Source organism: Phyllopteryx taeniolatus, chromosome 10 (genome assembly GCF_024500385.1).
Source record: "Phyllopteryx taeniolatus isolate TA_2022b chromosome 10, UOR_Ptae_1.2, whole genome shotgun sequence".
Taxonomy (NCBI): Eukaryota; Metazoa; Chordata; class Actinopteri; order Syngnathiformes; family Syngnathidae; genus Phyllopteryx; species Phyllopteryx taeniolatus.
Window position 1 is genome coordinate 23,936,917 of NC_084511.1, and position 14,801 is coordinate 23,951,717.

A 14,801-nucleotide genomic window follows, 5' to 3' on the forward strand; every position below is an offset into this window, starting at 1 on the left:
CGGCCTAAAAAAAAAACATAAATATGTTTACGTAAAAAGGATAAAACAAGTGAAAAAGTTTTTTTTTTTTAATCCTTACATACTGTTCTGGTCAAATTTGACTAGCTAGCTAATTTTTTTTTCACTCTAAAGGTTTGATGACTAAAGTGACCCCAAATACACAAAAATGAAAATATTACAAAATTATTTTCTATCCTAAGTGCTACAAAGTTTGTGAACACTCAACATTGACACGTGTCGACTAAAATACATTTTTGATTAGTCAACGTGTTAAATCAAAGAAAATGGTGGGAATCTTGAAACAGTAAAACTACATTCAATGAATGTGTGCATTTATTTTATTTTTTTTATGAGACAGTGATAACCGTGTTAGAGAGAAATTAAGAACAACTAAGAACAAATTAAACTCATATCTCAAGGCACTACTGCATTTTTTTTTATGGGATGGTGGGGGTGCTGTTCACTCGGGAGCTTGTAACGGTCCAGTGAACTGTCTGTGTTCCACCACATTCGCTGAGGTTCCCGCAGAAACATACACTTGTTGTTCTTTGAAACAGTGAAATCATACAAAGCAAATACTAAAAACTACTGATAGTAGGTGTCAAAGTGGTGCCAGAAAATACACTTTTCTGTTTCTCTAAAACATTGATTAAGCTTTAAACAATTAATCACGAGAGGCAGTCTTTGCATCAATATGTAATATCAATCACTGCAGCATTCCAACCTTTTCTACTCTTCGAGGAAAAAAAAAAAACTGTGAAGTGGACATGCTCTCTTGCACTCCTTCTTTGGTCATAAACACAAGAATGACATGAAGATGACTCATTCTCCAGGAAAAGTATGTGCACATCTGTCTGGTTTCACCTCAATGTTGCCAAAAAAGTGATCCAGTGTGAACATCAGTGACACTCACACTTATACATTCCGCAATGGACAAGAAGAAAATTGGTTTTGTGAAGTCATGAGATCATGTCTGATGCATGTCTACAATACTCAGGACAATGGCTAAATACGACTCGCGCGACAGGAAGGAATATGTTAATATCACAGTTAAAGCAATATTCTACATTTATTACACTTCTTGGTCAAGATCGCTGCAAATAATAATAAAAAACACACACATGAATAATATGCACATTCACTGCCATTGACGGCTTTAGAAGTCAAATATCCATGTTAACTGGGAAGGCTGGCAGTGAATGAGTTTTAATATCAATATTGCTGTTGTGATACCTGCATTATTCTCATTATCACAGGATATAATACAGTTGGCTGTCCTGAAAAATAAATGACAAATGAAACAGGGCTGATGAGGTGCCATGTTTTCATCCAAAGCACAGGCTCCTTTTTATTTCTTCCCATCTTTTAACACACATGACGACAGGTAAGAAGATATTTATACTGATAGAAACAGTACCTGCCACATGATGTGTGACTCATCCACACACACACACACAAACTCGCTGGCACGAAAAATGCACAAAAGCAGAACTTGCTGTATTAATTGGACACAGCAAGCCTCTTTTGTCAGTATCATCCACAGAAAAACAGCTTCTTTATTATAGGGCATATATTTCGTTTTTCTCTTGCCCCCCCCCTCAGAGTCCAACAGGAGGGTGATTCATGCTTTTGTTTTGTCATATGCATGGCAACAGCATACAAACAAAGAAAATATCTGAATGCTACAGATGGATTGAATACGGTAAGCAATGTACAATTTATTTATTTGACATCAATTAGACAAGCTTAACTGATCATTCATTACATTTAGATTTCAGACATTTTTTTTTTCTTTCTTTTTTGATTCAGGGCAACCGCCCACTTCACCCACACACACGTACATGCACATGCACACAACCTTTTAACACATCAATCAAAGTGACAGATAAATGAGTGCAAATATAAGGTTTCTTTCTTGGTCTTAATGTCCTTTCTGCAACAAAATAACAATGACAGAGAACACACACACAAAAAATAAAAGTATGAATGTCAGAAAATTAAAAAATATATATATTCTGGGGATGTTGTTGAGAAGCATTGGGACCATAAAATAGAAACAAAACAACAACAAAACTAATGATTTTCGAGTTCCTGCACAGCAGAAGATAACAGTGGAAGGCCATCCTCTTCCTTCCTTCCACCTCCATATCATTGCCAACACACACATACACAGTGCGGCTGGTGCGCACCATGTTTTCTGACTGGGCTCCACGACAACATGGCGGTCGCCCTGGCGACGTCCTATCAACGCTTCCTGTTAGAACAGCCCGCGCTAGACAGCTGCTGCTCACAAATAACCACTGAAGGCCTTTTGTGTTCAGCTCCAGTGCGGCACATCTGTATGTCATTTACATCAGGGGTCACCAAACTTTTCCAAACTAAGACCTACTTCTTGAGTACTGATCAATGCGAACGGGCTACCACTTGCATACACACTTTTGAAATAACATATTTGCGCAAATTAACTTATTAATAATCATCTGCCCTGTGATTGGCTGGCAACCAGTCTAGGGTGTGTAACCTGCCTCTCTCCCAAAGTCAGCTGGGCTACGCTCCTGCTTACCCTAGCGAGAAATAAGCACTAAAGAAACAGATGGCTATTATTATTCATCTATGTGAATAACAAAATGCAACACTCATTATTTCAGTATGGATACTTTTTATGATTTAACTTTTTTTTTTTTTGGTTTGGTGACGTGAGATTTTTCGAAAATAATAAATGCCTTCGGCTCAGTAAAGGTTGGGAAACACTGCTATAATATCTGAGTTTCATTTTTTTTTTAAATTTATTATTATTATTTTTTTAATAAATGGAACTACAATGTTCCCCTCCCTATTCGAGATTCGCAGATTCTTCTATTTGACAATTATTATTAATTTTTTTCATCATTTTGTGGTTTCTTCGTGCCCAGAGACTTTGTTGAAGTGAGTAAAGGAGCTTCATTTGGACAAAAGTGGTACTTTTCCACCAGCTTGGTGCCAAGGAACTATGTTGAAGTGAATCAAAGGAGCTCCACTTGGACAAAAGTAGTGACTTGCCGCTGTCTTGCGGCATCTGCGGGCAATTCTAAACAGAAACAAATTAGGATTGTTTACCTCTGTGGAGGTTTGCGCATATAAAAGCAGCAGCACAAAGCTGAGATAAGTGAAGGAAATGGAAAAAGGTTGTCAAACGCAGTCAAAACGCTCCCCAACACACACACGTGCACAGTGTTCACAGTCAGCGGCTCGGATCCAATTTGCGCACTGGCAATGTCAAGGCCCTGAATGCTGAGCAAAATGCTACCTCACGCCCCCTCCTGGCAGACCCTCGATACTACAACCACTTTGAAAACTACACTTCCCAGGCACTTGATTGACGGCGCACGTGCTGCCGAGTGGCGACATTCCGGGCGGAAGAACCCAAACGCGACTAAACGCCATCTATCTCCAAAGAACAAGCCGAGAAAAATTGTCAGAATGCACGTCAACGTTACAGTGGTGCTGCTATAGTGTCAGAACTATGGCAAGCCGTTTGAGCATTTAAGTCAATATCCTACTAGTGCACTGAATTGCCCATCTACTCGTATGCTTATTCACGGCGGAACGGGACCGGGCCCTGGCGCGAATCGTGAAAATCTGCGAGTAACTGACGGCCATCCATAAGTTTTTAAGAGATGGCGATAAAGTCAATGAAGCCCCTCCCCTCACTTCAACACTGTTCCTTGGCCCCTAGGATGGCACCACAGACATATTTTTACATTAGACATGGCTTTGGCCTGAGCGCAAAATAACAAAACGATAGCTTACCCGCCCCCCCCCAAAAAAAAATTAAAAAATAAAAATAAAAAAATCTGCGTATTTGTGCATACCAAACCGCGACACGAGTTAGACAGTCGTTCTACTAGTGTACTGAATTGTCTTACCGGTGAAGACAAAAAGCGTACTAGTTCATGCACAATTCAGCACACTAGTAAAACTCAAACGGCTCGCCACACAGAACACATGCTGTGCGATGCTACAACGAGGTGACCCTCAGAACTGAAAGTGGCAAATCAATGGGACGACATTACAGTGATGGCGGCGTGATGAGGTAGCGGGACAAGCGAGATGGAAGCGGGCCACGGCGCCCTCACAAGCGGCAGCGAGGGTCTGTGAAGGGCGGCTCTGAGTCGTCCATGGGCAGCACCAGGCGCGTGCCCCTCATCACAAGCTCGTGATCGCCGTACGCCAGCTCCCGGTCGGGGTCGTCGGCGACCGCGGCCGCGTGGGTGCGCGTGCCGTCGGTGCTGACGGTGATGTCGCCGTAGTTGAGGTTGACGTCGCCGTCGGTCAGGATGAGGTCGGAGTCGTCGTCCTTGATCTGACATTCGTTCTGATCAGAGGAAAGATTCCAATGTAATTCATTTACAGTGAACCCCCGCTATATCGTTGGTCATCATTCATGACTAGAATAAATCACACATTTTTAAGTTATCATTTTTGAAACAATATTTCCCCGTCAATATACTTGCATCGTGTACATCGATGGCACTTAAAATGTGGTAAAGTGACATAACATTTGATTATTTTTCGAGGGGAAAATGACAACGGTTGTATTGTCGCAAATGATGGGTGGACATACTTTGCACAGAAAGTTGCGCACGCATCTTTCAGGTCCTGTTTCAGACCCAAAAGTCTACAACAAAAATAAAACAATTGGCCTCCTCCTTTGTTCCAGCGCTTTTGGAGGAAGGACAGTGTACATGGTGGCTCTCGAGACAGTGACGTTGGTCAGTGAGGGAAATTAATGTATAATACAAAGTGTATTGTATCAATGCACCCATTTTACCATCAATATTCCTGACAATGACACATTTGTGGTGCTGAAAATGGTATTTTATGGTAACACAGCGTGCATTTTTTTTTTTCTTCCTGATAGTGCAATCTTGAGTGTTAAAACATCAAAACAAGACAAGTGGAATCTCATCACGGTTAAAAATGAAATCAGTAAACGACGTCTTACCTCGAAGGCCTGCGGGCTGGTGAGGAAGCGAGCCAGGGGGCCGCAGCAGGCGGGCAGCGTGGCTGTGAGCGGAGGGCCGCTGTGGGTCAGGATGGGCTTCAGGTAGCTGGGGTCTCCAGTCAAGGGAAAAGAAACTTTGAAAATTATACATATTTAATTCAGACTTTTAACTCCACACTGTCAATAATTATGACGTGACACTAACCCCTGCTGGCTGAGCCATGCTTAGTCCTCAAATCACAAAAACAACACCCTCATATTAAAAAGCAAGGATACTTGTGGTCAAAGTTGTACCAGATTCGGAAAAGCCAGGCGCTTTCCTGTTTGGTGCTTTGTCGCTCGGGACCTTCGCCGACGCTCATCTGTATAAACACAGTCAATGTTAATTTGTATGTTGTTTTTTTTTGCGTGTCTATAGTCATATATAGACAGCACCGCCACACTCACAGAGTTGTCTTGATCAGAGTCCACTCCCACCCTGTTCAGGGAAAGAAAAAGAAAGAAAGTTTGAGTTGTGTACATTTGTCTGGAAACGGGACACGTGGAACAATTACTTAAGGAACAGTCTAGTACATATATGTCAAACTCAGGCCCGGGGGCCAAGTTTGCCCCACAATGTAATTCTATTTGGCCCGCGAGACCATATTAAATGTGTATTAGAGCTGGCCCGCCATGTAGCACATGTGCCACCATTACAAATCCCAGAATGCTTTGCTAGTGTGTTGGCCCATCAGTCCCTTTCTGTTGCAGTCGTTAGCAACTATCCTACCGGTCTCCTCGAGCAAATTTACACTTCCCCTTCCTAAAAATGGCCAAACGAAAGATGCAAAACAGTTCACTTCCAAGACAGGTGGGAGGCAGATTATCTGTTCACTAAAGTAAAAGACAGACCTGTTTGTCGTGTGTGGACCAACGTAGCTGTAGCAAAGAATATAACAGAATTGAATTAATGTTTTTTTTAATGCCCTTTATCGACTCCTAGGCAGGGAGTGTTAATAGTTTGAGGTTTGGATTTTTATTGAGACATTCTTATTTTTTTGGGTTGTTTTGACTTACATCAAAAAGAAAGGTAGTTGCAGATAGATAAATAGAAGATAGACAGACAGAAGAATTCATGTTATCTATTTAAATACAAAACAACAAACACCACTGATATCTTTTATCGCAAATTTGATTTCTCGTGTTTATAATATTAAAGTTTGTTTATTTCAGATTCAGTGTTGAAGGAAAATGTAAGTTTGTTGTCATATGATAAACTTCAACGCTACATTTCTGCAGAAAAGGGAAACATGCACATTGCAGTGATTTTTCATTAAATATTGTGTTTGGCCTGCGACATTGTCCCAATTTTTTTTTTTGACCCACCGTGAATTTGAGTTTGACACCCCTGGTCTAGTAGTAGTAAAGCCTAATATGGACAAAAGTATCAGTTCCAATCTAAATGTGTATGCAAGTCAGAAGGCTAACTTACGCTAACTCAATAGTAACATCATAATTACTGTAAATATTTGCATAAAAAAAATAAAAAACTTGTAGGGTGGCGCAAGGCCTATTCCAACCCTTGATTGACAGACATTCATTATGAGCTGCGCCTCAATACTTTAGCCCTAAAAACAATTGAATGGAGGGTTGGGAATGTCGGTACCGTATGCGCTGGCACGACAACATCTGCGTAGTGCCGCCGCCGAAGAACCACACGGTGAAGAAGACCACGAGCAGCGTGGTGGAGAACATCATCTGCCGCGCGTACGTGGCCGTGTCTCGAATGGACAGGGCGAACGTCATGGCGCCCCGCAGTCCTGTTGAGGAAAGTGGGAAACCCAAAAACTCACCACAAGAAAACAACGTGAGCTGAGGCCACCTCATTAAAAGCAAATATCGTGGAGGGAGCTCTGAACATTTCATATAGGGCTGCAGCTACTAAATATTTTTCAAAATAGATTATTCTACCAATTATTCAAATCGATTATTCGGATAAATATAGATTTGTCATTATTGAACAACAAAAATGTGCATGCAAGGTATTATTGTTGTTAACTTGGGGTCGCCCTCCTCATTTTCCACACTGTAATATCTGTGATTTTGAGACTGTATGGCTTTAAAAGGCAGGGCCTGGCCTGGGGAGTGACGTGGGAGTTAACGAATGAGTGTATAGTTGGTTGTCAGATTTTAATGCACCACACCACACGGGGTAGGGCCAATGACTGCCAGTCGGGGACCTGGCAGTGTTGTGCGACTGGGGTTGGCATTGGGTCCCTGCGTATTATACTTAGGGAGAAGGCAATTCCTGATTTTGGCAGTGCATATTATACTCGAGAGCGTATTTTATACAGGTAGATGAAAAACTACGGCTTCATGTTGGTGATGTGTTTGATTGAGAAGACAACGTAATAGACAATACAGAAACCTGTTTTGGAACCATTAAAACACTACACGATTGTGAATGGGTACAGCTAATTAACGCAAGCAGAGATAGCGTTGAAGCTACATGCTAACACTATGGGGGAAAGTGGCTAATGTGCAAATATATGTGGTGCCTGAACAAGATTGTATGACTTATGACTAATTGCTTAACCGAAGTAATTTAGAACTTGAAAGTTAAAAATTTAGACTACCTAATTACTATCGCAGATGTGACTTACTACAGCCCCTGGCGTAAAAGTCCATAATTATGGTTACAAGCGTGTGACTAACCCGCAAACATCATCATGTGCTGGAAGTTGGATCGTATTTTGTTGTGTCGGCCCAGATTGAGGAGGAAGGACAGGGGGTAGATGTTGGCCGCTCGGCCCAGGAATACTGCCAGCTAGATGGGAAGTTGGTGAAGGAGGACAACGGGCTGAATACAGTGCATACTCACATATTCGCGGTTCGGAATTCGCAAATTCACAGATTTTTGGCCGGGCAAAAGCCATGTCTAATATAAAAATATTGCTTTGCTGCCATCTTGTGGCATCCATAGGCAATTACAAACATTTTGGGCCTCAGTTACATCTGGATTTTCACCCTTTGCGAACACGTTTTCTTTCCAAAAAGATACAAATGCCCCGACGATGAACATGGGGTTAAAGATGTGGTTCTGGAAGGTGAAGAGGGTCAGACCCATGTAGGAGAAGATGAAGTTCTCCGCCAGGAAGTTCAATAACTCAAACAGCTGCAACATAAGAAATCCATATTTACTACCTCCCCCCCCCCTAAAAAAACAAAAACTGAATAATTAGCAGTGTGTTTTCAATCTGGTCTGACCTGCTTGGTCCGGTCCTGGGACTCGGGAGACAGGTTGTTGAAGGTGTAGTGCGCCTGAGTGATTCCACAGAACAACACCGCCACCACACCTGTGGCATTGCAGACAGTGAAAGGATTTAATTGCAGTATGCAAATACTGTTAGAATGTGCACACATGCGTGTGTTACCTGTAAAGCCACACGCCTCAGCCAATAGGAAGGTGCTCCATGACATGAGGAAGAACAAGGCCGTCTCCAGCAGCTGGAAATCTCTCAACTTAGTGAACTTGGTCACGTGCGGGCAGCCGTCAAGGAGTTCAATCACGCAGAAAACATAATATACACAACCTAAAATAATAACATGTTGCTTTGGCGCCATCTTGTGGCATTTTGTTGCTGAGGAACTATGTTGAAGTGAGTTGGAGAGCTTCCTTTAGACAAACTCAGTGATTTGCCGCCATCTAGTGGTATCTTGGTGCCAAAGAACTATATTAAAGTCAGTTGAGGAGTTTCATTTAGAATAAGTAGTGCTTTGCTGCATCATGTAGTAGCATGCAAATCATATACATGTTGTGTTATATATATGCCTAACTTTGTTGTTCTGTATGCAGAATAAGGAATAGCCTCAAACGAAAAGGATATGAGCGCTGTGACGATGCCAGTGGCCACGCCGAGAGCGAAGGAGCCGCTGAAAATGCCGAGGAACATGCCGAAGGACTTGAACAGGGCCACGACCTCGAAAGTGTGGCTGTTGTCGCCCTCTGGCTGGTAGGCCACAATGGACCTGGCAACAACATCCACAAAACTTTCATTAATAAGGAAAATCCCCTATATGACGTAAATGGATCAGGCGTATTGGGTTGCTAATATACGCATTTGATATGTTATTCATAATGGGTGTGTCAGACACACCATTATGTGTATTTCTATGCTAGTCAAAAAAAAGAGGATCGTATTCCAGGGTCTCTCAGTTTATAATGCTAAATACATAGAAACGTGTGAAGTTATGAATATACATGGTTACGTGACACAAGAAGGAACGCACACTTACACCGTTACTGTTTTTGCCTCTTTTTTTTTTTAAAGATTCATGGTCTAAAAGTGCCTGTCGTGCGTGCGTGTTTGTGTTGGACTGTGTGCATATGTTGGATATGCTGCCGAATGTGTGTGTTTATTCGATAATGTGTGTATATGTGTGTGCGTGTGTGTGCTGAAGAGATAGAGTGCGTGTTGCAGAGGGTTTGCGAGAGTGTCCATTGCTGTCTGTGTATTGTGTTTGTTGGATTGTGTGCATGTGTTGGAGTTTGTGTATGTGCATAATTACTATAATTATGATTTGACTACCGCATTAGCGTAGGTTAGTGATAGGCTATGGGGCGTTCCGACTTCGGATCATGTCGCCACCGCGGGAGTTCAATCAGGCGGTTTTCCCTTTCTTAGGAGCCATTCTGTATATTTAACTACAAAACAGCGTTCCACAATCAAAATGCCCTTTAAGTGAAATAGGAAGAACCCAACCCAGTAAGGTCCAGTTAGGGGCTGCAAATCAGAACCACGCTTCTCCTCAAAAATTCCCTCGAGCAGCGTAACAAAAGTCCCACTCGCTCAGCTATTAGCTTTTCACTAATAGCGAGCGGGACTATAATCTGCAGTGATGCTGCAAGCAAGCATGACTGGAGAAGGAGATGTATTTATTCCTCTTCGCTACACATCAACCACACCACCAGTTGTTTGGTCTCTCAGCATCTACCGTACGTGCAAACAATAATAATAAAAACAGTGAAAAGTGTGACTTGTTTGCTGACTCGTAATATAAGAAACAGATTTAAAAGAGCAGACTTGACTGGTGATTTGTCTCATTTGTCCCAAAATACTCCCACCGCCACGTTCGCTCGCTCCGAGACAGAAACAACTCGAAGAACTCGTGAGTTGGATCACTCGTACCTCTAGGCACAACTGCATTTCTCCACAGATTCAATACCAATGTTGAATACATCTTTGGTGAAATAGCATAAAGTTGGACCGAGTTGTCATGACTGCGCAACGTCCATCTTTAGAACTAGAACAAGTGAAATCTAAACGCAGGTTTTCGTTTGTGTGAACCTTACGAGGAGAGAACAACGGCCACGGCGTCGTTGAGCACGCTCTCGCCGAACAGCAGCGCATACAAGTCCACGTCCACCTGCAGCTCGTTGAAGATGGCCAGCACCGTCACTAGGATGAAAGAAGACAAAAACTTTACGCTCTGCTGGTGGACTTCGTGACAAAAATCTTCCAGATGCCAGATAGGGCCTATTTTGGCATTTTTCTTTAAAGAATACAAGTATTATTCTGGTGGCTATTGAGAAGCTACATTTGTTACCATCACTATCAACCAATTATGGCTTCTAAATAAGTCTAGGAATAGAAGTAATGACATGAGTTTTATTATTATTGCAATTGTACAAGCTGTGCAGTAGATCACAAAAGAACACCATCCTCATGTGTCGTGATGACTTCCTTCTTTTGTTCGATCGTAATGACCTTCCTAATAACACCATTGGGAGCAGTTTTCCTTTCCTTACGAGTCATTCTGAGAGCTAATTAAGCGCAAAAAAACAAAAAAACAAAAACAAAGATACAGTAGCTTACTATACTTGCAATGAGTGAGCGCAGAGCCAATGATGGTTACGCAGCGCAAGAAGAAGCACAACAGGTCCTTCTGCGTGTCCATGCCAAGAGCTTCCTAACATTACCGCTGGCAATTTTCTTAGGAGCTATTCTGAGAGCTAATTAAGAGCAAAATAAAACCCAAAAAACAAATATATGGTAGCTTACTTGTAGCGAGCGACCCACAGAGCTAATGATGGCTACGCAGTGCGAGAAGAAGCACAACTGATCCTTGTATGGCGGTTCACAAGTCGAAAAGAGTACATAAATCGAGGTCATTTTCGTACAAAAATGTGCATAAGCCAATTTGTTCGTAAACCAGGTTTTTCATATCATGAGGTTTCACTGTATGTGAGTTTTTTTTTTTTAAAGTAAGATAACATAAAATTAATCAGAAATACAGTTTAGAAATCGCTAGTCTTATGGTAAAAAGTAGTGCTTTGCTTGCTGCCTGTCACTATACGTCGCTAGCATAGATAGATAGATGAACAAAGATATGTTATTTGTCATTAATAAATAAGGTGACATCGGCTGGAAATCACTGCGTTAGAGGAATGGTCACTGTAGGCCGAGTTGCATCTTAACAGCAACATTCTGTTTTATGCATGAGGTGGGTCTTCATCAATGTGCAGGCTACCAATTGGTGCTAATGTAGTTCTGAAGCCAGTCAATAATGGAGACTCGATACGCACCGGGGTCGGTGGCGGACACGATGGCGCCGAAGAACAGACAGTCCGTGAAGAAGAATTCTCCACCGAGTTGGCCCATCTGCTTCATCAGCGTCACACAGCCATACATCAACAAACTGGCAAAAAAAATAAAAAAAAATAAATCAATATATAAATCCCACAAATGGTAAGAAATCATATCAGATGTGTGTGCACATTACAAGTGACAATCTTACCCGATGACAAAACAGGAAACCACTGTCCCCAAAAAGGCATAGGCCAGGATGGAGCCCATATTCCGGAAAAAGTGTCTCTGCAAACAAGACAGACGCCATCAAAAGCCTCAAACACGATTCTCCTCTGTACTTGAGCTTCTGTTGATGATGTCATCGAGAGGAGACCCAAAAATAATTTGCGCACCCGTTTCAGGCTGTACCCAGCGTGGAAGATGATGGGCGGCAGGAGGATGTTAAAGAAGACTTCGGGGTCGAACGTCACCTGAGTTACACAGATGAACGACAAACAAGCAGTTCTAAAAATTAACTTCCGTGGCAAATAGTTCTGTAGAATCGGTCCAGCAATGGGGGAGGAGGAGCTACGTATGTATGTAAACTAGCTCTTGATCTCGCAATTTTATTGTGAAAAGGTGGGAAATTTGGGAATGTGATAAGTAGTTCGGTAAATGTCCGAAATGAGTTGAACAGTTTGAATGTTGCAACGGTTTGAATCTGTCAAGAAATGTAGACAGAGGAGATACATATTTAAAACGTCTCTTAATTTGTGAATTTGGGGAATGTGATAAATAGCTCCATTTATGTGCTAAATGATCTGAAGAGTTCAAAGTTGGAATGGTTTGAATCAGCCAAGAAATTGGAAAGGAGGTAAATATGTAAAATTGCTCTTAAGCTGAGAATTTTACCGTGAAGATTGGGGACTTTGGAAATACAGTAAATACTTTAGTATATGTCCTTGAATGAACTGAACATTTTGAAGTTATGGTTTGAAATCAGTCAAGAAATGTGGGCGAATGATGTAAATATGTAAAAGCTCTCCTAATTTGGGGATTTTAATGTCAAAACTTGGGGAATTTGGTCAATAGTTGCGTAGATGTCCTGAATTCATCTTGTTGAAATGATTTGAAATCGGTCAAGAAATGTGGAAGGAGGAGTTTGTTGTTGCAACTTTCGGTTTGTCCTATACTTAAACAGGGGCGGAGCTATGTGGCGGCCTGGCGCGACGATAAAATCTCTCTTAATTTGGGAATTTTACTGCGAAACGTAGGACTTTTCCCCAACCTTGCGCAGCATCTCGTTGTCCTGCACGTCGTCCACCTCACTGGCGCTGATCTCACCCTTCAGCGTGTACTCGTAGAACTTGCCGCGGGATTGGACGAGCAGTGTGGCGGGGCTGGCGTTGACGTGGCAGCTCAGCGTCACGTTGCTGACGTCGCGCGGGACGTGGATGCCGTAGCGCAGCACCACGCCCACCAGTAAACCTGGCCGCAAGGCAAGATGATGAGCCATTTGTTTTGATTTGGATTTTTAATTATTATTATTTTTTTTCTTTCTTCGAGTACTGACTCGACTTGCCACAGTAACTTGGGGCTTGCTTGAAACTTGAAAATTACAACCTGAGCTATGACTGCACATGTAACTTACTCCCACCTCTGCATAGAACGTTTTATAATGTTATTCTTCATCTGTCACATACAAATTAAGTCCCTGGAGGAACATAAACATGGACGCACACAACATTGTGGTGCGACCACTGGAATGTTAATCGTCCATTAAAGACGCTGCCTCCACGCATCGTCAGATCGTCTTTAATACCGCGTAACTTGTATCGTAAGACTGCACATTTTCATTGATCTGCAGTACTGTTGACATGCTGCTGTTTTGGTTAGCAAGGTGGTCAGCCGCACCTCAAACCTAGCCATTTACCCTGTTTTCCCAAACGCTCTGCCTTCGTCACATGACATGTAAGAGTTTGTTTACTCAGACTTTTGCTACCGGAAGAGTTTTTTCTTTTTTTTCCTTCACTGTCATGATGAAACGTCATTTACGAAGAGGCCTAGTTTAGGTTCGTAAACCAACCAGAATCTCACGTTAAGCGATTCCAATTCCAAATAGTCATGAGTGCGAGACGAATATGGTGGTTTATGAACGTGCGTCGGCTGAAGCTCACCGTAAATCATCGCTAGTCCAGTTTCGTGCAAGAAGCGGAACCGGCGGTGTTTGAAGAGCCAGATCGTAAGGATGGTAAGGGTGAGGAGCAGGATGAAGATGAGCAGGTCAGCGCTGTCCTGCCGGTGGCTCTCCTCAGCCTTCTTCTCCGTGACGATGTTCTCCATGGCACTGTCCTCCTCCTCCTCCTCTTGCTGCTGCTGCTGCCGAGGCGACGAGGATGCTCGGCACACGCACACGCACGCCGACAAGCTCACCACCAGCAGCGGCAGCAAGCGGCGCCGAAGCGCGCCCGTCGCCCCGCGGCCTCGGCTGGCGGTCCAGTTAAGCCCCATGGCCTGATGTTCGGCAGCCAAACGCTGCGGCGTCGACGTTGCTGGGTCCAAAACTTGCACAAAGACTTGCAGAGGAGGTTTAAAAAAAAAACAAAAATCAGAAGAGGAACCGATTCCGACTCGGAAGTGAAAAGTATGTTTTTCCAGAACGCGTAGGATGGGCTTCAACTTAAAAGCGGCACGGGTACAGGCTCGATTAGAAATATAAAAGCACACTAAATATCTACAATTCATCTTAGCGTATCGAATATAAATGGCTTATTTGAGACATTTCTTAAAATAAAAAAAATGGCATTCCGCAGAAATTTCCCTACCAATAAGTTCATAAATTTTATTTTGAAGCCCCATCGTTATGTCGAAAGAGGAAGAAATAATGCGGTGAAATAATAATGATAATAATAATAATAAAAAAACTTGTATTTCTAAGCACTTTTATAGAGAAAGTTACAAGGAGCTTCACAATAAAAACAGTCAATGAACAAAATAAAATTAGACAGCAATTTATATTAACAGTAACATGCCATGATACTGAAATGATAATTCAAAATAATACATAAAAAAAACTAATGTCTGCTTGATATTAGAACTTGTGTCTGTTCAAGCATATTTTCGAAATTATTTCACACAGGAGCCCTGCGATTTGACAAAACAATCGTCATTTTTTGATGACATTTCTGGTTTCCGTACCGTCTATCAATGTAACGCTGTGATACTAAATGAATAACGTCACGGTGTCCAGTCGGCCTGTATTTATCAAT

The 14,801-nt window shown here is 42.2% G+C and overlaps 1 protein-coding gene across 1 annotated transcript; it reads right to left on the reverse strand.

Annotated features, from left to right (window-relative positions):
- Positions 1-1,707: 1,707 nt before the first annotated feature.
- Positions 1,708-14,189, reverse strand: slc9a6a (solute carrier family 9 member A6a). Its single transcript, XM_061786689.1, has 16 exons — positions 13,710-14,189; positions 12,821-13,020; positions 11,946-12,023; positions 11,762-11,838; positions 11,550-11,662; positions 10,317-10,422; positions 8,851-8,992; positions 8,398-8,503; positions 8,231-8,319; positions 8,025-8,138; positions 7,679-7,790; positions 6,630-6,783; positions 5,432-5,462; positions 5,261-5,346; positions 4,985-5,090; positions 1,708-4,354 (listed from the first exon to the last, which is right to left on the reverse strand). Exons 1-16 carry the CDS (start codon positions 14,041-14,043, stop codon positions 4,112-4,114), a joined length of 2,091 nt encoding a protein of 696 aa, XP_061642673.1. The 5' UTR covers positions 14,044-14,189; the 3' UTR covers positions 1,708-4,111.
- Between the last annotated feature and the right edge of the window lie 612 nt (positions 14,190-14,801).

Bases quoted from the DNA above. Each gene is read 5' to 3' on its own strand.
- slc9a6a (XM_061786689.1), bottom strand. From the start codon at position 14,043: ATGGGGCTTAACTGGACCGCCAGCCGAGGCCGCGGGGCGACGGGCGCG. The intron at 11,839-11,945 runs GTGCGCAAATTA...TCTTGTTTGCAG, and splicing joins CTGGGTACAGCCTGAAACGG to AGACACTTTTTCCGGAATAT. The intron at 8,504-8,850 runs ATATCCTTTTCG...GGCTGCCCGCAC, and splicing joins CTGGCATCGTCACAGCGCTC to GTGACCAAGTTCACTAAGTT.